At 41.6% G+C, this 25,436-nt stretch overlaps 1 protein-coding gene across 1 annotated transcript in view; it reads left to right on the forward strand.

The window, feature by feature from the left end:
- LOC306964492 (metabotropic glutamate receptor 7-like) overlaps positions 1-25,003 on the forward strand; it is a 91,372-nt gene extending 66,369 nt beyond the window's left edge. The window contains exons 7-10 of the mRNA XM_079558502.1: positions 2,696-2,835; positions 8,244-9,179; positions 19,148-19,400; positions 24,565-25,003. Of these exons, the coding sequence (XP_079414628.1) occupies positions 2,696-2,835; positions 8,244-9,179; positions 19,148-19,400; positions 24,565-24,614 (1,379 nt within the window). The 3' untranslated portion in view covers positions 24,615-25,003. The remainder of the gene's footprint in view (positions 1-2,695; positions 2,836-8,243; positions 9,180-19,147; positions 19,401-24,564) is intronic.
- The last annotated feature ends 433 nt before the right edge of the window (positions 25,004-25,436 follow it).

Genomic DNA, 25,436 nt, shown 5'->3' on the forward strand with positions numbered 1-25,436 from the left:
TGCGTCCACCTCTGTAGCCTCTGCGTTTTCTGCGTATCTCGGCGGGGATCACCGGCCTCTCCACATGCATGAGAGCTGAGTCCTTGAGTCCAAGAAGCTGCTCCCGTGAATAAACAAGAGGACCTCGTGTGTCACCGTGGCAACAAGAACAACAAGAAGGAGACGCGGATCCCAAAAGTGCCGAAGACATCACAAATAAAAGGGAAAAGTGAAACAAAAGCAGCTTCCCATGTGCACAAACGCACAATGTACAGTCCACTTGAAGAAAATCTCAAAAAACACGTCTACAAACAAAGATAAAAGCAAAAAGTATAAAAGAGGTAACTGAGCCGAAAGTAACTAGCAGCCAGCAGGGGCCGGCGCCATAGCATTGTTTTACTGGATACTTTTGTGAGTCTTTTTGTGGGGTTCGGTGGATTTCTTTTACTACAGAGAGTCCATAATGGCCCCATTATGGACTCTCTCAAGACAGTTGTGGAATGGAGGGAGCTCCGCAGGATGAAGAGAAAGGAGGAGGAGGTGGAGCTGACCAGTGCAGGACACCACGCTCTGAAACAGGGACAAACCCAGTAGGCGCTGCACGGTTTAAGAGGATCAGAGGAGACTGAAGACAGCCAGCAAGGTTTCCTCCGGGTGCTACAGTTTGCCCGACCTCCAAAAACATGTGGATCAGGTTGACCCACAGTGGCAGCGCGGCTCAGGACTGACACCTGGACACTATTTGGTTGTACGTTTGTACAATGACAAATAAAGTACTTACTTACATACGTACACACACATTTTTCACTGAGACTGAGATCACACCCTTGAGTTAGTGAAACTACGCACTACCGACTGAGCCACTGCCACCCAAAAGCCAATGGTTTTACTGTTAAATGAATTGTCATAGTGAATAATCATAAAGTTGCTGTTTTGAAAAAAGAGGTGTGTAGATGCAGCGTTCATGAATATTTTCCATTTTCTCTCTCACCACATTTCCTTTCCTTGTTTACCTGCGTCCTTGGTCTAAAACTTTGTTGAACAATGTTTGATGACAAATGTCCTTGGATAGAAACAGGAGGGAGATCAAATTCCCTTCCGTCTTTAAATGGAAAAGATGTCGCGGCCTTCGAGCCAAAAGCCACAGGTTTTGTTCCAAATGTATAAAAAAAAAACACCTTCCCAAAAGTGTGAAAGGAACATATGCCTCTGCCGCTGGTCTCTGTGCTGCACTTTTTATAGCCTGAGATAATAATGCATTAATTCCCATGCTCGTGTCATCTACCCCCATACCCTTCCCAGCCCACCCCTGTCCTATTTCAAAAATGGTGTCTCCATTTTTTTCCTCCCATAGACAAAAAATGTGCACAGTATCAGCAGGTTTTCTATCTTCTATATTATTTCCTTTGCCTTTGCCTAAAATGTATTGTATACTTTAGCATGGCAACACTCTTAGCATCACGCATGACAGGCTGGACCTCATCAGTGATGCAGAGTTCATGTATAAAATAAAGTACAACCACTTTCCCCATTAGGGCAATTCCACACAAGCTGCTCTGAAACACGGCTCACGTTGAGTGACATTTGCATTTACAGGCTCTGCTTTCAGCCTTTGTTGTATTAAGAGACTTGCACCAGGACCTTTGCGTGTTTGAAAATGAAAACGATTATTTCAGGTGTCTTTCTGCTAATTAGCGGCATCTTCAGAGCTCGGCTTGAGACAGGTTGCTCCACGCTGCGAACAGATGGGGCCCGTATGACGCTTTGGCTGACCTGCTTATTCCCCTTATGTCTCCTGTTGTTGTCCATGAATACATTTATTATATAGTGATACGCATGTTGGCCTAATGATGCAGAAGATCCACTCGCTGGGTATTTTTGAAATATCCACTCTGCACCAAACAAGGTTTCACTGAGATTATACCGCCCCAGTATTCATTCATATTCTCATTTATAAATCTATGTCTCGTTTGGTATGGTTTGTAGGATATTGAATGATGTACGTCAAGGACAAATTCCTGGAAGGTTGGGTTCTAGTAACCAGTCATAAGAAGTCATAAGATTAGTGACCATTGGTTGGAGTAGCAGTGTTTTCAAACAGTCTTCGATATCTGGCATTTTCTCTGCAGGATTACCTTTCACCTGGGGCATGTTTCTTTAATATATTTGTCTTCCAACATTCTGCTACATTTGCCTTGTTTTTCCTATTAGCCTTAAGCCTACCCCCATCACAAAAGGCGGATGAAACTTGCATCTTCATGTCTCTCACATTCTGTACTAGGGCCTATTTGGTACACATGCAAAAACACTGCAATGTTTCAATAATAGTTGCTTTGGACTTCCATCGGTGACTAAATCCTCGGCTTGATGCGATGTGAACACGAGGCGGCCGGATAACGTGCTGTGTTGAATACAAAGCCGCAGAGTGTATGAAAACCCATTTCTCCTGTTGCTTTTGTGCTGATACATATGGAGCAGGTGAGGTGCCGTTATATTGGTCTATGGGGAGTTTTTATTTCTGAAGGTACAAGATATAGGTCAGGCTGTTTGAAGGCACTAACAGGAGAGAACACCTATACCTCTGCTCCCCTGTGAACGTGTGGGCCGCTCCACACAGCAGGGGGTCAAAGGTTATGTTTTTCTCATATTAGAGACCGAGAGCAGGGACCCACATCTAACTCATGCACCTGTGTCTCTCTCTCTCTCTCTGTAACAGGAAGTGCAAACACCTCCGTCGTGTTTAACAAGAACGGAGACGCCCCAGGACGTTACGACCTTTTCCAGTTCCAGATGACCAACTCGTCCGTGCCGGAGTACAAGGTGGTGGGACAGTGGGTCGAGACGCTCCAGCTCAGGGTATGTCTATTACTGTTTTCTTGTAGAATATTGTAGAAATAAAGGTTGGGATATTTGTTCATTAATTTATTTAAAAGGAGTGGGTGTCTCAAACAAAAAAACAGTCATTTTTAAATAAATTGCAACACATGTTTTCTAAAAAAAAAAAAAGCTAGCCTGGCCAGTCAATGCTTCCTATTACAACAAGTCAGGGACCTCGTCTTATCCGCAGTGCGCACAACAAGTGGATTAAACAATCTGCGAAACAAATAGCCTGTCTCGTATAAAAACCAGGCGGCTCATGAGAAACAGATATCTGCGGAATTAATAGGTAAAGCACTGCCTTCTGCTAATCAGAGCTTGGGGGGGAAGTTATTAAGTTAGTTACAGATACAGAGATATTTGGAGGATTTTCTGCATTTGCAATGTTTTCTTGGTAAAGTAAACTCAGAGCAAATTCACTTTATTTAACTTGAAGGAACTTCACTTGCAGAGGAAGTGCCAGACATACAACACCACAATCAACATGTCACGTGCTCCAATAAATACATTAAAAGCAATAGCCCTGTTATAGTCCAAGTGCACATGGTCATTTGTTTAACAGGCGGTTAGAGGTAGGGAGGAAAGTGGAGGTCGCCCTCTTTGTCCCCAGTGGGAGGGACCTGAACCTGCCCCATGACGGTAACAGAGCGTTGTGATAGTCATAAATGGTACTGAATGAGGATGGATTCAATAAAACATTTATAGAAAGCGGCGAGAATAGATCGGTGTACTTGAAGTTTGTGGAGCTTACAGAGAAAAGAAAAAAATCTTGCAGCATCATCTGCTACAACAACCCAAGCTCTGTATGCCGTACAAAGAAAGACGATTGTGTATTTGTGAGTTCCATCTCTATGTAGCAGTATGGGGTCACCAGTCCCATGTTCATCTGTAAAAGGCGTCGCTTTCCTATTCTTGCTGCTTTCCGACCTGTCACCCTTGATGTCACCGCTAGTCTATTTATTCAAGGTTACAGCCGTCTCCTAGCGCCCTCCCATTTGGTTACAACTATATGTCTAGTGATGCACATAATCGAACCTGTTCCTTGTAAAGCACAATGTTACATGAGAAATATCGCGTTTGTACAGAGATTTGACTCAAGGGTTCAGGAATAGCATAAAAGCAATGTCTCAAAGAATCCTACAGTAGAAAGAAGACAGAGAGAGTGGGAGACAGACAGTCCTGTCAAGGATCTCTTACATCTTGCGTCAGACCTCCCATCTGCGGCAGAAGAAAAAGGTGAAATTAAGAACATTTTTTTCGTACCAAAGTGTCAGGCTCTGGATGGGCTGTTCACTCTTTGGCAGCAGTGAGGTGTTGTCAAAATCTGACACCTAAAAGCTTGGCTCTCATAGTTTCAGCGCCACACAGCTTTCCAGGTTTCAACAAATATTGGGTTGAAACAAATATGAAATGGTGTAGCTATGAAACTCTATTTGACATCCACTGTATGAAACTGCCGGTGGGATTACTGTAGGAATATGGATTGTTTCATCTTGTGGGACAGTTACAAGTTTAATTTCATTGCACAAATACAATCTACCGGGAGGTAGATCTATCTCATTTCTACCCTCCCAATATTTATCCATTATATTCTAGCCAGTCTGAAATAAAAAAGATTGTTCTGTTGCAATATATCGACATTACGCAGATTGAGTTTACTACACCCATATGACCACTGATTAAATTAAATGATTATCTTTTCAACATAGCACTTCCAAGCAGGTTCCAAGTGAACATTTTGTCCTCAATGTTGATGTGTTAGACAGCCAAGAGAGGCAAAGTGGTAATTGGTCAAAAGAGGTCCTGTGAACGATGCACGTGGGTCAGGACCCCATGCAGTTCAGTGTATCAAACAAGAAGCAGCATCTTAACAAGGACAACCTTTTGAGCTTTCCACTATGTTCATCGTGTTCATCCCCCATCAAAAACACACCTGTTTGAGTGATGTTGTTCTGTTGTTCATGGATTTTGTGGCGTCATTTTTTTTAAATATTATAAAGGATTTGGGATTTTAAAAGCCCATCTCTGCATTTTTACCCAAACTGCATTTATTACAGTGCTATGTATTTGCTAGCTTGCAGTTAGCTAATAACTTATCCTTGTACTATATCATCTTTATAGCACCTGCAATTTCCAATGCCCTGCATTTGGGTGCCCCAACTTCACATTGAGATGCAAACCAACACAATTCATTTTTTTTATTTCTCCATGCACTCATTGTTTTAAGATTGAACCATATACCGTCAATAGCGATGGACTAATTATAGCCTCATTCTTCCGGAAACCATGGGGGCACTGACCTGAAGTCCCTCTAAAACAGTGGTTCCCGACCAATGGCCGTTAATTATAATAGATCCATGGTTGCACTGCTTTAAGACCACGGGGGCTAGGGGCTGACATTGGCCGCCATTGCTGCAGTACCTCCATATGTGGGCGGCAAAACGAACTAGTTTTCTAATAGTTAGCATTGCACTTTCCAACTGTAAAGCACTGGTTTCTAATTTTTTTCTACACCTAGATATTCTGTCTGTAAATCCCCCATGATTTCCCCCTTGAACGCAGTTATAATGGCAAACGTGGAGGAGTGTATGGTTAAAGATCATCAAATATGAATGAGAAAGGACTACAGATGTATTAAACACTCTAATTTCAGTTTATTTGAAGTAATGCACGGGGGGGGGGGGGCTTCAAGGAAAAAGGTTGGGAACCACTTCATAACAGGTGCAGTTTCGTCCTATATTATTGCTTTTGCTGTTTCTTGTTTTGTTTTTGCCCTAAAGGAGCTGACTCCAAAAAAAACCTTCAAATTGCTAGCATGAATGTGCTTCATTAGCCCCCACTAGGCACTATGGGATGCCCTCAGTCCATGGCTATTGGTTGTCTATGTAAAGTTCAAAATGTTTGGCAAACACTCTATATTTCATATCAGAACAGATTGTTTCTCAAGTAAGATTATGTAGCACAAAACTCTATGATATCCATCTGAAAATGCCTCAGTGTTAATATCGTGTATACCAATAGTCTCATCTCCTGGGACCAGGGACTATTATAAAGGGATAATTTCATTGCACAAACACAAAGTAATATTGGTGTTTTGAGCCGAGAGCTGCAGACGATGCGTGCTGCTCCTCTTAAAGCTCGAGGTGTGGCTGATACCTGCTGCAATACATCTGGCTGTCACAACACACGAATTGGTCCGGGTGATTCATACGGACAATAAAGGAAGCGATGAGGGTTTTATTTTATTTTGGGGCTGGATTGAAACCGTGCTTGTAATAAGATGAGGAGGAGAGCTAAAAATGTGGCGCAAATGTAAGTCAGATAACAGAAAACATGACATTTACATAGAGATGAGGCAACATTTGCATAATGGCTCTCTAGATCCCAAGAATTAAAGTCAAGCAAATGGATTTGATGGTCCAGGTGGAGCGTCGTCTGCTGCTGCTGCTCTGAGCCCTGGCTCTTTTTTCAGTGCGATTACAAAACCCTGTCCTGGTGGGAATGTAATTATGCTACTGTACAGTGCACAAGTAGCTGCACAGATATAGTCCAGAAACTGAGCTGAACAAAACTGTGTACGTCCAGGGTATATTTTGTGATGATGTTTTAGTTTTAATCATGTTATAGTTTTAATTGTGTATCTTTGTACAAGTAAATGGACTGTATTTTGTGATTTATTTCAGTTTTATTTTTCACAGAATTAGAGAGAATTAGTTTTCCTTCCTGCTTATCAACCAATGGTAACTTTAGCAACTGTAGGCAAAGATTCAGACACTAGAAAACAAGAGAAATGTTTCCCAACCAGTGGTGCAGTCACCCCTAGGAACATGTGCATATATGTCAAGGACGGCTGTTGAAGTAAAATACATTTTGCAGTAAAGGATATGAGTTTGAGAGTATTTAAGTTTTATTTTCAACACAACGCATGAATACTGACTAAATTTGATCTTTATTTAACCAGGAAAGATAGAAGATAGAACGCTGCATGTACAGTAAATGAACACACAAAAGAGGTGCATGTTAATGCTCTCATTCATATTATTTGTACTGTTATTGTACATATTTTTAGTGGTTGGATCAAAGCATGCAGAGAACATGCAAAGGCATGAACCCAAGACCTTCTTGCTGTGAGACAAGAGCGCTAAGCGTTGCACCATCTGTTGTAGTAATCGTGCTTTCTTCTCAAGTAAAATTAACACTTTGCTGCTGCCTTTTCTTTTTAACACCTGACAGATTCCCTTCTTGACACAACTTGCCACAGGCAGAATACAAACCGGTGACTTTCTGGTTTTAAGGAGATAATTATTCCAACTACTTCAGCAGTAGCCTAATATTATTTTGAAACAAAAAAATCCCCTTTCTATATTCTGTACAAAATTGTTGCATGACTTACAAAAACCTTTCCGTGCAATGTAAGGTCAGACCTACATGAAGGCTAAGTATAATAATGTGAAAAATAGAGATGAACTGAAATTAAATGAAAAGTACAGCGCTGGTTTGAGTCCGAGGTGTCAAATCCTGGCTCTGGTCTCCATGGTGACGCTGCCGATGGTCTCATTACTGTTTCCTCTCTGTGTGTAATCGGGAGCTTTTCCAGTGAGCGCCGATCATTGTCCAAATAACAAATGGCACCTTCATGCCCTCAGATAAATGGCAGATGATAATCGAGCCAGACAGCACAGAAACAACACATTTGTCATACAGGTGCACACAACCGTACACGTCAGGGATATGTGTGTGTGTGTGTGGGCGAGACAGGGAACGTGCTGTTATTGGACGGTGCCACTTTTAGACACTTGAGTATCTGTGGTTCAGGTGATGCATTAGTGAAGCTCTCAGACTTAAGTGGTTATTACTACACAACGCATATGGGGAATGTTTGGATAACACTTTTTAGGTCAAATTCAAAACAGAGGAATGCAGAATAAATAAAGCACGAGAAAGAGTGTGCTTTCTAAATATCTGTGTTATTGATTGAGTGTGTATAGGCTGGCAAAGCATAAAGCATAAAGGATTGCACACACTATAGGCCTCCATTTTTTATATCTTATACATACCATCTCTATAATTTGCATAACATTTTCTTGAATCCAAAAAAATCCTCAACACATAATACCTGGATTTACCGTTTTTTGGCACCGAGTTTTGGATGATAATACTGTATGTAAAAATAAAACACAGACTTGATGATTCAGACAGCGCAGGAACCCAAAAGCCTTAAAGCAAGTGTTACCGTAGCGATTACCAGTGTTTTTTTTCTCCAAGTATGTCACGTGAAAACTATCCAGCTATTCATGCTCTTCATTAAAGATGGTACAGTATGAGTGTCTTTTGCATGTCTCACCCTTTTCGCCCTTTCTCTTCCTCATGTTCCTTTTCTCTTTCAGGTGGAGGAGCTTCAGTGGCCCGAAGGTGAACTGGATGTGCCCCTCTCTGTGTGCAGCCTGCCCTGTAAGACCGGGGAGAGGAAGAAAAAGGTGAAGGGTAAACCCTGCTGCTGGCACTGCGAGCTGTGTGACGGCTACCAGTACCAGTTTGACGAGACCTCCTGTCGACTCTGCGCTTACAATATGAGGCCCAACCCCAACCGGACTGCCTGTCAGCCCATCCCCATCATCAAACTCGAATGGCACTCTCCCTGGGCCATCATCCCCGTCTTCCTGGCCATGCTCGGAATCATTGCGACTATTTTTGTCATGGCTACTTTTGTCCGCTACAATGACACGCCTATCGTGAGAGCGTCGGGACGAGAGCTGAGCTACGTGCTGCTAACGGGTATCTTCCTGTGCTACATCATCACCTTCCTCATGATCGCCAAGCCGGACGTCGGCGTGTGTGCGTTTAGGAGGATTTTTCTCGGGCTGGGCATGTGTATAAGCTACGCTGCTCTGCTCACCAAAACCAACCGTATTTATAGGATTTTTGAACAGGGAAAGCAGACCGTCACCGCTCCCAGATTTATCAGCCCAACGTCACAAATTGCCATTACTTCTAGCCTCATATGTGTGCAGCTCCTAGGCGTCCTGGTGTGGTTTGCAGTGGACCCTCCCAATACCATTATAGACTATGACGAACAGAAAACTATCAATCCAGTGCTAGCCCGTGGCGTGCTAAAATGTGACATCACAGACCTCCAGATCATCTGCTCTTTAGGCTATAGCATCCTGTTAATGGTGACATGCACCATATACGCCATCAAGACGAGGGATGTACCGGAAGACTTCAATGAGGCTAAACCCATTGGATTCACCATGTACACCACCTGCATCGTGTGGCTGGCATTCATCCCCATTTTCTTCGGCACGGCTCAGTCTGCGGAGAAGGTCAGTCATCTCAGTTTACTGAACATATACAATAAGTATTAGGAGTACAAAGTCTATGGGAGAGTTCAGAAGTAGGAATTAACTTAATTTAGTTCAAAGTTGGGACAGGAGCGAGACATGATCAGCTCGTCTCCATGGTCAGGGTTCTCGTGAAGCATGAAAAAAAGAGAATAACAAGTTTTTATTTAATTTTTAACTTTTTTAACTTTTTCTATTAACCTCTTAACCCGCACACTAACCTAGTGCATTTTCTCCAGTTCAGCTTAACCCACATCTAAAAGGTTACAGCCTATAGGCCAGTGTAATGCCTCAATTAAAAGCTAAGACCTACAAAACTCATCTAAGCTGGGAAGCGCCTGGTCGGTACTTTGATGTGACGTGAGACCGTTTGAGAACACCAGGAAGCCTATCGAATGTAGCGTTTGAGTGAGTGGTGGTAGTCGGAGGGGCTGATGGCACAGAATGGTTGTCTCTTTTCTGTCAGTCTACCCCAGGGCAGCAGTGGCTACAGTAGTACCACCACCAAGTATGGAGTGAATACTTGGTGGAATTGCAATCTAAAGCGTCTGAGTGTCCAGAAAAGCGCTATATAAAATCATTATTATTATCTCTTTCCTCACATTCAATCACTTTTTGGACCTTTTTTTTCCATTGCTTTTTTGTTACTTTTTTGTCACTTTTTTGTTGTGTTTTTGTCCTTTTCTATTGATCTTTTGAGGCTTGTTTTCGTCACAAATTTTTTATCCCTTTTTTTGTCATGTTTTGGTTGCTCTTTTATCGCGTTTTCATCCTTGTTTTCATCTCATTTTGTTACTATTTTGACACTTTCATCAAGAGGTTTTTAGATTTGGGTAAAGGGTAAATGTGCTCGGTTCAGTTGGGTGTTAAAAAAAATACATTAAATTATGGTCCACTTTTTACGTCTTTGCTCAATTGCTAGTGTCGAATTAGTATCCAATTTGCTTATGGCAGCAAAAGCAGTGACAGCAGCACCCAGGGACCCAGAGTCAGTTTAGTTGCTCTGTTTCACGATTTTGGATTTTGTCTGAGCTTGCTTTTGCATTTGTCTTCTTTCCTCTGTCCTACATTAGCCGAATACATTCTATATTCATAATCATATCCATTTCTAAAAAACCTGAGACTTTCGCACAGTAATGTACCTTCTCTCATTATTTTTGCGCCCCTTTAATCTTGTTCCGACACAAGCTCATCTGAATATTTGTGCCGCCGAAATGAAAACACAATTGGAACACAAGGAGCGCACGTTTAGTCACTGTATAAGTTATGGGATCATTTTCTTTTGTTTGCTTTATTTCCTGTTCATTGGGATGTGGCACACTGCGGCGTGCACAGACAGAAATAGTCGTTCAAAGCCGGAGGACGCGTGATGCTAAGTACCAGGATCCTGCGGTGCTGGGGTACTGTCATGGTTGGGGGTGAAAGCAGCTCCAAATTCCATTATCTCAATTCTTAGCCTAAGGGTTTCCACTGACTACTGTGGCTTGTTTCGGAAAGTGAAAAAGGGGATAAAACTCTGTACAACAACTTACGGAAATAAATCAAGTTTGTTCTGCTAAATAGTTTGTGCGTTCGCTCCAAAATACTTAATATACTGCCTGACCCAAAAAATCAAGTCGGCACGGAAAAAAAACACACGCTCTAATATTTGGTTGGACCGCATTTCGATTTGATTTCAGCAAGAATTCGCCGTGGCACTGTTTCAATAAGCTTCTAATAACATCCAGTGCTGCATCGTTTTTCCCACAAAGATCTTGTGTTGATGATGGTGTGTGTGACCAAGCCTCTTCTCCAGCACATCCCTCTGTGGATCTGGACTCTGTGGTGGCCAATCCATGTGTGAAGATGATGTCTCAAGCTCCTGAGCCAGTCTTTCCTGATGGGAGCCCGATGAATCCTGGTTGCGTTCATGTTCTCGGGTTCTATTTCAGTCGGACGGCAGGTGCCAATACACAACTCTATGGGAGAAATGTCTAAAAAGAAAATGTCCAAATGTTTCCCCTGATCATTATTTAATAGTGATATATTGTTTTTATGGCTGAAAGTCAATCTTCATGAGGAAATAATTTGAGTTCATATGTGCTGGAAGAGAGGACTTTGAATCTCGTGACAGTTATTGTTTCATGTGAATTGGCTCCGTAATTACAGAGAAATTTGCAAAAAAGACTAGAAATCTGCATTTTCACAGTTACCATAGTTACCGCCATGGACCTATATGTTTGTTAAAGGAATAGGCCACCATTTTTACATACTGATTTAGCTGATTTTAACCTGCTGTAGAGCCGACTACAAGGCTCTTTTTAATCATCTGATCGCAAAGAAATATTTCATTTACTCTGGATTTTCATCAGTAATGCTTTTCTGGTATTAATTATATATAAACATGTCTTCATTTTACCTGGATAAATGGTGAGCTATATTGTAAGCCTTTTATCTGTTGTTATTTCAGCAGGAGAGTTTGATACATGTCAATGTCCACTTTATTTCTATAGCAAGATATATAAGAGCTATTTAAGAGCCCACTTATGATCCACTTTTGACAAGAAAAACACAGTATAAAGTTGCGTTTCTTGCTGTGTTTATCAGTGGAACCAGTTTGGACCCGGAAGTAGTTTTTCATTGTGTGTTATGTCACACTTAACAAACGTATTGTCACATAGGAATATGCTCGTGCTTTACTTTTGAGCTTTTACTTGAGTTGTTTTGATCACTACTTTATACTACTTCTTGACTAGAAATTTTTCAAAGCAACGTTACTCTTAAATATTTTAGCTCCTCTACCCACCTCTGCTTACCACCAGTGAGTATGTTATTGACTACTGTGTGGTGCTTTGAGGAACTAACGTGTGTAAAACTCAATACAAGAGTCATTATTTCTATTACAAAAATTCAAGGGGACACGTTTAAGGAGAAGACACGTCCCTAGAATACACATAAACTAGTAAATTAGCTCATTATTTAAGTTAATTGGGATCCCTACTTTGAGTCTAATTAAAATTTTCAGCTTTAGTTAAGTAATCTTTTGTAGAAGATAAGTAGGACGTGGAAGATGTGTGTAAACAACACAATTAAGAGTTAGCCTTGAATGATCAACAGCTGCACTCCACAAAACCCATGACAATTGAAAGTGATTGAGTATTCGCCATTTGGACCCTGGTTGCTGCTTATCGGGGCAGTAGACCAAATACAAATACCTCGATCGGCAGGTCCGTGTGTGCACTTACACATGCAGTGTGTACAAAACACGGCACGCACAGAGGTTTTCTGTGCGCCGGCAGAATATCGATGCTGACAGGAAAGTGTTACTCTAACCTTTTGAGAGGCACGCCGCTCGATATCCTTCCTGCTAAGCGACTGCATGAGATGGATCAGAGAGTGATTTGGCTCATCTCAATTTGCTGCTGATTTCATAGATGAACGACGCCCTCAGCAGCGATTAGGAGTTCATTATGTTACTTGCGGCGACTAGAGACGCAGTAATGTGTTTATCTTTCCCCTTTATGTAGTTAACTCTTTCTTCACACCAGCCGCTCCCACCCGCTCACCTCCAGTTCACACGATACAGCACTACATTTCCCCAATGCATTGGCAAGGGATGCAGAAAAGCTCTCACCGAACCATTTGATTCAATAAGCTTGCACTTCTCAATATGATTTTAAGATTTTTATTGACAATTATCCTGAATTGACTTTTTCAAACAGAATTGGTTTTGTAATTGTATCTAATAGATTTCGTTTTTATTACCCTTTGAGGAGAAAATAAAGATTGGATTTTGAGACCTGATTGCAAAATAAACAGTTGTTAGATAGATGAAAAAAGCTAGTTTCACTGTTGGAGTTGCTTTGTGCTTTCAATGCCTGTTGAAGATTAAACATTATAATACCTTGTAGTGCAGTCTAAAGTAGTGGTTCTTAAGCGGTTTGTTTTTTGCAAATGTGCACATCCCACTGAATGTGTGACCCACTGTTGGTCCCGGCCCGCAAGTTGAGAACCACTGACCTAAACCTCATAAAATTGTCACAAAGTCATTTTACATTTTTACTGGCCAGGAAGTCAAATGCTTACTCTTTTGAATCCGTTTTGAAACCAATCAGTGCTCCCCCTGTATTTGACTTCAGCATGTGGATTCTGCCCTCTCCTTCACCGGTACTGGTGAGAAGTGCCTTTTAGTGCCAGGAGTCGTGTTCTGCGGTTGGGAAAGTGCAAACCATGACACCCAACACTTGAGCGGTGTGTGTACATGCCTTCAGCATCAGACTTTGACTATCTCTCATAACCTCAGGGATTCGGAAGTCACGCACAATAAACTCTGGGTATATCAGATTTTCTTTAACCAAGTACCCTCACATGATTATAAAAAAAGATATGTTTTAAGGTAGACTGCTATGTAGCACTTGGCTGCATAGTGGCATCAACTATGGTCTATCATATGAATATTTCATAGTTTTAAAAAAAAGATTATGATTATGCATATAGGTGCATCTTCTAGAGACACTTAACTTTACTATTTAATGCATTATTCATGTATCAATTCCCTCCACACTTGAGGATGGTAAACTACATATGTAGCCACAGCTGCTCTGGGATTGACCGACGGAGGAGACACCCAGTCCGTGACATTGGCCACTCTGACCACTGTGAATCCATCACCTAGCAATACCTGGTGTTCCCACACAGTCTCCCATCTGGTACTAAACGAGCCCAACCCTCCTTAGCTTCCAATATCAGAGGAGTTCAGCCATTCTCATGGCCAGACTATATACAGTAGAAGCATAGTTGACCTTTGGCAAATGATCAGGTCCTTAAAGTATCACTGATGATTTATACATTTACATTCTCACATTAAAAAAAAAAAAAAATTAATCAGGTGTCCTTTTCTGTTCCAATCCGCTCCATTTATCATTGACACCGATTCTGCCATCATTAATCCTTGTCTATAATGTTGCACCTTAAGCTGATCTCCCAGTGTGATTCCAGCACAGGAGGATATATTTCTCTTAGGTTCAAACACCTATGACCTGATTGTCCTGAGTTAAGTGCTGACAATATATCCAAGCGTGGTAAGCAGTTTTTATAGTGCTATAGACTCTCACTCAAAACTAGCCAAAATAGCCGTAGGCTATATGCTGATGTGGCTAAACAAACAAAGATTATTCACTTCTCTCCCTCTCTGTTGACCTTATCCGGGGAAAAAAAAATTGATGATATGCAGACAACTCCCAGCCTCATGCCCAGAAGTTGGGCTTGATGTGATGCAATTTTACTTTATTATAGTTGCAAACTAGAGCCAGAGGGATTTTTGAGCTTAGCTCCACACACTTTTATGGCCTTATTTTCCACACCTGTGACTCCCTCCTTTTCGCGCAATCTCCAGTTGAGGAAAGCGAGGGAAGCCATGCAAAAACAGTAACAAAGATGCTGTGCATCCCTCTCTTCTGCACCTGCTCGTGCTCAGTCAGTGCCTGAGTTAACGACTGTGAGAGTCACCAGAATTCACCTGCTTCTCACATCACAGATCACTGCACTGTGCAAAAGTCTTGAAATGATTTTAGGAATATCAAACTAAGGAGTATCAAGCTGCAAATACAAGTAAAACACTTAAAAAGGCCCTTTTTCGCAAGACGGTGTAAGGCGCCTAAATTCCTTTTACCTGTCATTTTGCTTTTTCCAGACAGCTGTTATAAGAGAGAAAACTGCAAATACTAGTGGTAGGTGTATAGGAGAGAGGGGGAAACCCAAAAACTTTGTTCATACATCAACATTTCTGCAACATTTCGGCCTTAGGCAAAGTTATTGTATTATGTACTGTTTCTATTAATAATTTGGTCTTATTTGTAAGTGAATTGTATTTCTTTCATTCGCATCTTACAAAAAAGACAACCTCTGGATTAAAAACAAAACGAAAAAAACTCTTTCTACACATCTTTTACATCTTAAGTTGACTTTATTTTTAATATTAAAGTTTTATCTCTCTCTTACAACAGGTTAAATATTCAATGTCAGCGAACAAGGAAACTCTCTTATTCTCTAATGTTTTCTACCTTAAAAAAAACAGCGAGACAATGATACAATGACACATTCTCCCTCAGGCAGAGAAAAACTTTCGAGGATTAGACGCCCACAAGAATCGTCGGTGCATAAAAGACCAAATCATGTTGTAAACCTGCCGCAGATATCGCAACACACCGGTCTGGAAACCACTTAGGTAGTTGTAGAAGGGGCTCTGTACCCACATGAACCAGTGGAGACAGTCTGCAGCTGACAGTTTGGATTAGGATTAACCTCAAACACAGGCTGGACTTTTTTCATTCAAGCTTTCAGCCTGTAACAGAAGAGTTTGATCACCTGTCGCTCTGATAGAGACACCACTGACAAAGCAGCTGACACCGGGCAGGACCAGGGAATGGAGCAAATAGGCTTTAAATGAAGGCTGTGGTATTTTTAGCAATCAATTGTTAACAATCGTGGAAGCCTGGTAAAAAAAAAAGTGCTTATCTGCAATGAAGGGGTGTAGTTGTCCCCATGTCAGCTCGCTGCACTGATGTCAATTTGAGTTTCTGTAACTTTTTGTCATGCGGGACAAGAGATATGATGTCAACAAATGAGATCAAGACTCCTCTGGATGATACTGAAGAGGCTCATTCATGATGTTGTTAGAAAGTAGGCCACCTCCAAAACAACACCGCACACAGGTTTCACACATCCCGCTAAATCCTTGCTTGCACTTGCGGGATATGCTAATTTTCACACAATACATCCAACCCTTAGATCAATTGTACATAATGCTGAAGTGTTTACCCCTGAAGGGTATGCGGAATTATCTTTATGTCAAAACTCACACTGCAGTCGCATGTTGGCATTTCGTATGTCAATGAGATGTAATATTTAAGTCAGCAGCCGTTTGATTGCCGATGAAGATGTTAATAAATTATCGTTGTCACTATAAATACAGGCGTTGCCATGGCAAGCAGCTGAAAATGACTGCACGTATTTTATTTATGTTAAAGCAACAGATATACATTATAGATGTTCTGTGACAAGCTAAACATTTGAGCGGTGGGCGGGGAGTGGGCTGAAATTTGGGTCAAGCTCATAATGAAGTACAAAGAGGAACATTGTGCCGGTGATTAGGGGCAGATTTAATTTAGTGTGTGTCTCTGTGTGGAAGTCTGGGGGTGTTTTTGTGCTGCTGGCATATAGGCATTTGTCAAATTCTATATAGATGATACAGATGTGCCTGTACGCTCATAATGTGTGGGGTGTGACCTTTCCGTGAGTGTTTTCAAAGGAAGAATTTGCTACCCAAGTAAATTGATTCACTAATTCACAACTCGTATATAGTTTTTCTTCAACGATTTGCATTACTCGGCTGAATGATTTAAGTAGCGTATGTTTTATTGCCATCACCAGGCTCTGAAATTCCACAAACTCGATTACTTGTGATTTGACTGAAGAGACATCTATCGCGGTGATTCAACGATCGGTTTAGTTTCTGGCAAATTCAACCACAGATTCAGACATGTTGATCTGTTCCATGTTATTCAGATAATGGCACAATTCCTTTGAACTCAGCCGTATTGTTGACAAACAATGCAAAGCTCTCATTAGTGACCAACCTTTTGAGCTTCCACAAAGAGTCTGTGGTGTTGCTATGGTTACCAGACAGGTTAGCCTCCGACAAGGAACAGAAAGTGGGCTGCAGCGTGGGTATTTTCTGCTAATTATACCAAATTAGAACAAGATGAATGGGCTGAGGCTCTTTCCCCCAATAACTTGTGATAAACTGGGCACAACCCAAGAAACAAACACACAAAAAACTTACTTAGAGCTTAAGCACAATACCAGGCCAAAAGCGAACTGAATGGTCTAAAGAACAGGAGTAAAACGTGTCAAAAAAGGTAATAAACAAACAAATTATAAATAACATTGCCCGAAACAAGTCTACCCTGCAGAGGAACCATTGGCAAGGCATGTTTATTCATTCCGCGCATTTCGTACACAAGGCTACCCAAGTGTTTTACCCATAACATTTGGAATAGACCATATTGACATCACTGCAGTAGTAGGTTACTCTAAAATTCTTAGTTTACTGATGGTGTTTATCCCTAAGGCCGAATTCGATCACTGTTCAGAATCAGGGGTGCTTTTTAGGAAATCTGCACCATTTCCGTTTTTTATTTGATAACTATCTACATTATCTTATCATAACATTCCAAGCAAATGTGTGGCTCAGCTGTTTAACCCAGTTTCCTTGTCCTCCCAGGACTAGGCTGACCTAGTGGTGCAGACAGAATATAGCCGGCTAAGTTTTGTGAAATTCTTTCAGTTATTAATGCGTGGCGCTGTAGGCAGTTGCAGCGAAATGGAGGGAACTCTGCTGGCATGTTTATAGTATCAGTAACATTAAAATAACAGGAGATCAAAGCTTAACACACGACTGAAGTTCTGGGTAAAGAAAATTAGCATTAGTCGTGCTGTTTACTGAGAGACGTTGTATGCAAATAGTGACATTTGTTCTATCTGTGAAGCGTTTTATTGTGCAGCAAATGTTATGGCAGCTAATCTATTTGCAATACTAAGAGCTCTGTGTTTTATTGGCTGGGCCTGAGTGAAAGACAGATTGCAGATGGCATTTGATGCTTTTGAGTGCAGTAGTTTAGCTCGGAGGATACACTTAAAATAATAATAATACAATATATCAGAGGCCACACAATCTATTTTGGTATGAATCCATAAAGTTCACCTGGCACAGACCAAATGTTGTGTATGAAATAGAAGAAGAGCTCCTGCCTGGTCTTAACAAACCTTCAGTTCATAGTAATAGCATTTTGTGGATGAAGCGCTTTGCTGTTGTGAGTGCCTTCTCCAGCGGTCAAGCCTTTCTCTGTGTATGATGCATTCTTTATCCAGGACCTTTTTAAAAACACCAGTACGTATATAATCCGCGTTGCGTGAGCTTTGTAGAGGTTCCGCGCCTTTCCCACAAACATGTTAATGCACAACATCAATGACTCTCTCGTGAACAATCGTTGCTTTTAACAGGCTGACGCTTTCCACGGCACACACGGAGGCAGAGAATCACTGGCAGACCTTAACATCGTAGAAGCGCGCTGTTTCCTTCCCCTTTTTCCCTTGATATTTATTCAGCACATGGTACAATTTACATTAAAATGAACCCCGGCGAGAGAAGTCATCATTGAGGGGAGTGGACGTGTGCGGCTCGGTACAGATAGATGGCGAGTGGTTTATGGTTAATGAAAGCCTGAACTTCGCATCGTCCATTAAGTCAACCTTTCTGGTCGCAAATGGAACAGTGGCGAAAGATGTTTAAAATTGTGTTGCGCAATAGGCAAAAGCACGCATTGCAGGGTACAAGAATATTGTGCTGATTCATGTGTTACTTGTTTATTTTATTATGTTGTTTATATTTGAACTAATGAGAGAATGGCCTGCATTTCAGAACATGAGGTTTAAACTACAGGTTTTACATACACTATACTGAAAGAGGACCCAATGGAGAAAGGATATTTTTTTGTTTGCGGGGGAAATTATATTGCCTGAAAATTCTAGCCTTTGTGATTTGCTTATTATCGCCATTTGAAATTTTATTTTTGATTTGATGTCCTAGTTGGAGCTGCCTTTAACTTTATTGTTATCTGTTCTTCTGTTTGAGCAAATCAGTAAAATTTGGAAATCTTTGTGAGACGACTGTTTTTGTGATATCGGGCTTTACACAATCAAATGGATTGCTTTTACAAAGTAGGAGACAGAACAGATTTGTACTTCTTTTACATTTGTCCGTGCTCTATGGTGCCGACCTTGGCCTCAAAAAGGCTAGACAGAAAGACCATATCATTACGTGGATATTATTAGTTTATGGAATCACGTTAACAACCGAATAACAATTGCAGTCTTGTTTGATTAAAACATTGTCATATGTCTTTCTGCAGCTCTACATCCAGACGACCACTCTGACCATCTCCATGAACCTGAGTGCCTCGGTTGCGCTGGGCATGCTCTATATGCCCAAGGTTTACATCATCATCTTCCACCCAGAGATGAACGTGCAGAAAAGGAAACGCAGCTTCAAGGCCGTGGTCACCGCCGCCACAATGTCGTCTCGCCTGTCACAGAAACCCAGTGAGCGGCCCAACGGAGAGGCCAAGACCGAGCTGTGCGAGAACCCGCCTGTTGACCCCATGAGTAAGTTACCAGTATGGTCATTCGAACATCATTAGGGCATTTTAGCAGAATGTAATTAAAAAAATACAAGTCCTGAGGCTGTATTTGAAATCTAATTAATTAAATTCACACACCACACTCGACAAACTAACTCGTAAAGTACAGTTTTAATTCTCCACTTTTTCCCTCCCTGAAAATGCAAGTATCTTCCCCTCTCACGAGCCACTTTGGCCAATTGAGTCTGATCATTTTTGCGACCTCATATAGGTAAAATATGAATAAAGACTTTAACATTTAACAAGTAACATTTGATAAACATAACCATAGTGGCCAGTCAGCAAGTTCCACTTCAAATCCATGAAAAGTACAAACTAAAGAACATGACTGAATATGTCTCTATTTTGCATTCCCTGTGCTCGTCCTTTCTTTAATGCCACATAAAATTGCTCTATATATCAGCGTTATCCTGACAAATGGCTGCACTATTAGTTTGAGAGGATGTGCATAAATCTTGAATTCACACGTATTCTTTAAATGTAATTAGTGGCTTCTTTACGGGTTAAATGTCCTATACATTAGATCCATCTCTTACCTGACGAATTACTGAACAGCCTGATGGGGGCAGGGAGTGTGAAGAGGGATTTGTCTGCAGCTCAGAGATCATCCATGTCTCTATAGATGTGTGCAACTCATCTCATGTTGAATCATTCAGACAGATCAACTTGATCAAGTAGAAAGTAGATACCTTTAATGCAAGATTTAACTCAGTTTGATCAAAGACATTCTGCGGCTCCATTCTTCTTGTGTTTGAAGATGAACCCGAGCATGGACTCCGCAGTATAGTAGTTGTAGTAGTAGTATGTTCCAGAATGTGTAATTTTAGCCCTGGTTTCACTAGCAAGGACCACAATCTCAAAATAGAGTGAAATAGACTTAATTAAACGAGCAAAGCTGAAAATCGAAAGCTAACGCTGAGTCGATTTTTTTGGGCTTTAGAGGAGACGACAAACTCCCTGGCTTTCATCCCCCATACCCAGAAGGAATGAGAATGTATTGAAGTAAGGGTGGTGGATAAATGAGAACACTGAGGCGAGGGACTGGAAGTATTTACAGGGCGTATGTGAGGCGTGGTCCCGCTCCCGGACTTAGCACACTTATCTTCATTTAGTCCTGAATCTGTCCATTTTATAGTCGGGGTTTGCTAGAATCACCTAGATAGTAATGCCTCTCCAAAGTGAAGCCTCTTTCCTTTTAAAAGGTGAAAAACTGAAAAAGTCCTTTAGTGGAAGCAGACACCTCATCATTCAGTCGTTGTCATGGCGCGGGGAGGAGTGATTGACAGTTTATGCAAATCTCACTTCACAGCCTCCAAAGGCCTGTGCAACACTTCTAATCACGCACAGTGATGATTGCGTCACAGGTGTAGGCGCCCATAAACCTGGCTTTGAATGGTGCCTCTGACTGACTGATCTACCGGAGTATGTCTCCTATAGCACGCAGTTGTCACACTCTTCTGGTGAGCCGCGCAGTAGTCCTCACCTGTGCATTAGGCCGACTGATGTTAGGAAAACACGTAGTATGTGCAAGAATGGAGCAGCAACAGTTGACCTCATGTGCGTGGGTCAGTGCTCTAATGGGTTATGGTTCAATCTCCGCAGGCTTTTCCTAGGCTGTTTTTGTGTGCTCGGGCAACATACTGTAACGTCATGTAGTCATATTATTAATGGTTCTTAAAGCAGTACTAAGTAATTCATGCCCCTAGAGGCCACAAGCGCCGCTGCAGGTGTCGTAGAATGCTGCGTTTTTAGACAAAGGGAGAGAGGGATATTTTACATCCAATTACACTATGGAGATCATTTTTTTCACTCAAACTTGGCTGTAAATACTGTTCAAGTGACGCTAGCCTGCAGTTAGCTTTGCCCGTTAGCCTGCTAGCTTCTTCTTCATGATTCCATTAGTGTGTATCGGTGACTCGGACCCGTGGGCAGCGAAGTTACAATTGTGGTTTTCTGGCCAGAGACACCAGGGGGAGATGAAACACTCCCGTTAACACTTGTATTACCCTTAGAGGGACTACGGAAAGGATTTAATAAGCTAAACAAGTTACCTAGTATTGCATTTACTTGCATGCTTTGCTATTCGGCACAGAAGCATCTCCGTACTAAAAGACAAAATAACGTATTAATGTTTCAACTTAATATTTGGTGGGAACTGGCAGTGGCAACACTATACCAGTATTTACAGTAATGCGAGTGTTATTGAATTTGAGGGCCATGACAAAATTGCAATACATTTATGTTTTTGTGATATACACTGCTTTTGCTGTTATCTCATTGGCGGAAATAATAACTGTGTGCAGCTCTTAGTTTTTCTTATGCATGTTCAGCCGTGTGAACTCACTGTATGCAGCAAAGGCATGAGTGTGTCAAGGGACATTGCGGCTTCCTCTACCTATCACACATGTGGCTCATCTTACAAATATAGTCAGCGTAGAGGGCAGACCTTAACATCTGCCACTGCCGCACTTCAGGAGTCCCAGAACAGGACTACAGTCTCGGACTGCCCAAAAGAGCCCTGTGTCAGCTGCTGTGTGTGTCCTGTGCCTTCTGTCTTCCCTCTCTCTCTCTCTCTCTCTCTCTCCCGTCTTTCTCATCTCCTCCTCTTGCCCTTCTTTAGCAGCAGCCGAAGTGACATTTATTAATGGCGAATTTATGTGCATGACCGCCCCCAAACCTGAACTGTGGCTCCCCCTTCCCTGGAGAGTGTCCGTCAATTCCTGTAACCATCAGAGCGCCAAATACCTCCCTTTCAGAGCCGTCAGCGCGGGGCGGCATGAACCAAGAGTGATTTATGGGATAAAGGCCATTACCAGTGCAACATGTTTAAATTTGCATCAATGATAAGACTGTAATATCCTCATCACCGCAGCTCTTACAGAGAAGATGTAGCTGTCTTGTAATGTAAAACAAACAAGCCAAACAGCGCTAATATAACAACCTAATGTGCTGAACAACTGAGAATAAAGTCATTAAAATTGTAATGAAAATGAATAAAATCCATGTTAAAGAGACAGGAGAAAGATATGGTTACTTTTTACTCGCTGTGTGTGTAATATGTTTCACTGTGACTCATTCGGTTTGATAATGAATAGCAATTTTTCAGTGTAGTTAGCAAAGGGCACATATTTTACATCATGTTTTATTTATATATGAGTTAGGTGATTTGCAGAATAACATTAGCATGCTGCAGTAGCATATAGTGAGCTATCAGCTCTGACTAAATCTTGCTAATGTGCTACCATCCTGAAATCCTCATATATCCACAGAGCATATTTAATAGAAACAAAAAAAATCAAGTATAAGTTGATTTCAATGGGAAACCCTCAACTTACCGCAAAAGAAGAAGATGACAAATGATTCATTAATATTATTGTTTGGGGTCACTGACGCTGTCGATCAGGAGTAGGCAACGTCAGGCCCAAAACCGGCCCTGCATCTTAGAACCTCTGGCCCTCAAGATTATTTTGAGGAATATTATTACACAAGTGATCAAATTAAAGTACTCTAGAGCGGAGCATCAACTTAGCCATGGACGATGTACAACACTGGCATTTGTATAAAGTGATGCTTTACTTTGGTCTATGTACAATTGGAGGGTCTGGGCCTTGGCCTTTTGATGATGAAGACAATTGTCTCTTCACCAAGCAAACTTACCTAACCCTGCTGTAGCTGGGCCTTGGTGGAATGCACCATGGACACTGTTCTGACACATAGCGACCATGTTTCATAACTATTCCATTGACCGCCTCAACTTTGTCCAGGTCACGGTGCTGATGCAGAGACAGGGCCTGGCACAAGCATTGGCTCCCACACGGTTTCAAATAATGTAAAATTAATTTGAATTTAATCATGTGACTGAAATCCATGAATGCACAATATTACGGAGATAGAGGGCAGGAACCGATACAAAACTGACCAGCACTTTTTTAATCTGGCACAATCAGACCCAAGTAACTGGGCCTGGTCACCCCTACTCCAGCCAAACAGGAACAAGTGCACCATGCTCAAGACAATCTCTGTCTCTCTAATCCACTAAATACATTTTTTCACACATTGACAGACCACACTGATGTCCATCTACTGTGAGGGAATGCAGACCATTCATCCACATGCATATTCTTACTGCTTGTTATAGTACTTCCTTCACCTAAGCATTAACATTTTTTTTGAAGGCGCTTGGTGTTTTCCACAAAAGTAAACACATCTCACTTAAAAAGCCGATCCTTAAAGGCTTCAAAGAACTTGTTTGTGCTTTACAGCGGGAATCAGTCGAACATTTACTAATAATTTATTCATCACAGTGGCTGGGCCTGACTACAAAATACTGCTGTAAAGAAATGGTGCCACTTTAATTGCACGGCCCCTGGGAGCCGGTTTCCACAGCAACGCTAAAGCAGACGGAGAAAAGGAATTTATTGCAGTGTGTCCGTGATTGAGTAGATGTACCTTTTCTGGTAGATAATGGAGAGAAATCTTCAGCTGGCTCACACCCTGGACAATGCAACTTTTGATTTTAGTGTCGGATACATGTTCATCAGGAGGACATTTGCAAAATCCTAGTCAAGTAAGTTGTTCCAGACCACACTGTAGTCAGAGAGAGCGAGCGCATGAACAGACAGACTCCACTCCAGTCCCTCTGATAGGTTTCCATGGTAATCCAGACTGGATCATATTCAGGCCCAGCATTTGTTCAGTGCCCACTTGTGAGCTGTTTATGTTTTATCTCTAGTTAACGTCTGAAAATAGAAGCGCGTCTCAAGTGCATTGTGCGAGATGATGCACAGGTTGGAGATATTGCCTCTGATTGCACACAGCTGGTGTTAAGAATGCTTGGCACAGCAGGGAGGGTTCGCCAAAGTACTTCATGTTTATTTGATTGAGGGACACTGAAAGATTCATATTGTGTCTTAGTCAAGTTATGTTCTTAGCTGGGATGTATGCATTTTCCATGTCTTGAATGGTGGAGGTGGTGGATTTGTTGTCGTCGTCTTGGGCTCCACCATTTCCTTCCGCACGTCCTTTTTTGCTCACATGAATTAATTCTATGCATTCCTACTGTTTCTTACAATCCGTCCCACAGAGAGTTTGTCATGTGTTTGTCATAGATCTCCTTCCTTCCCCGACAGGTCAAGCAACCAAAAAGACGTACGTGAGCTACAACAACCTCAGGATCTGACTTGCTTGAATGAACTGGAGCGCTTGGGACGTCCCGGCTTTGGCACCTGCGCACCAGGCACCGAGCTCCGGGGCATCATTCATAACACGCCGGTCCACACTGGCCCACACAGGGCTGGAGTTAGACCGGCATGGGTTTTTGCCGGTCCCCGTCCCAAACGCAAGACCACCTGACCTCCTCCAGGGGTTGCTGTGGACACTTACGGCTGCACAACTGGACAGCAGATCAACTCCAACGTATTTTTTTCGATTTCAAAATGTCATTATTAAAGCCATATTATCTTGGGGTCCCATTCTCCACTTTTAATTTGTAAATGTGTGAGTTATTCTGTGCCTCATTTAACAGCAACTTCTGCCACATCTTTTTTTTTTTCTTTACAAATCAATTCCCCCAAAAAATTGATTGACATTTAAAGGACACGCATTATCTATTTTTTTGTAAATATTTGAGAGTATTTTCATGTTTGGAGTACAAAAATATCCAGCTATTGTTTGGTTGGATTGGATGGTCAATGACAGCACCACAAAGTGTTCACTTTGCATGTGCCAATGTATGTCTGTTCTACTCGATGTTACAAAAAATGGAGAAATAAAATCTGAGATGATCTTGAGCTTCAGTATCCCTCTGCAGTTCATTTGCCAGAAAGTCAACCCTTATTCAGAAAAAGTTTGGACACGATGGCCGGTTCAGTGGCATGAGCTTTTGGCTATTTGGAAAATGAGAAAATTCTTGATTTTTTTTTTTACATGGTGACCAAAGAAGCAGGATGATGTTTGTGGGAGTAAAACAGTAAAGGGTCATACCTGACTTTTTAGGATTCAG

This window comes from Gobius niger (assembly GCF_951799975.1).
Source record: "Gobius niger genome assembly, chromosome: 6".
Taxonomy (NCBI): Eukaryota; Metazoa; Chordata; class Actinopteri; order Gobiiformes; family Gobiidae; genus Gobius; species Gobius niger.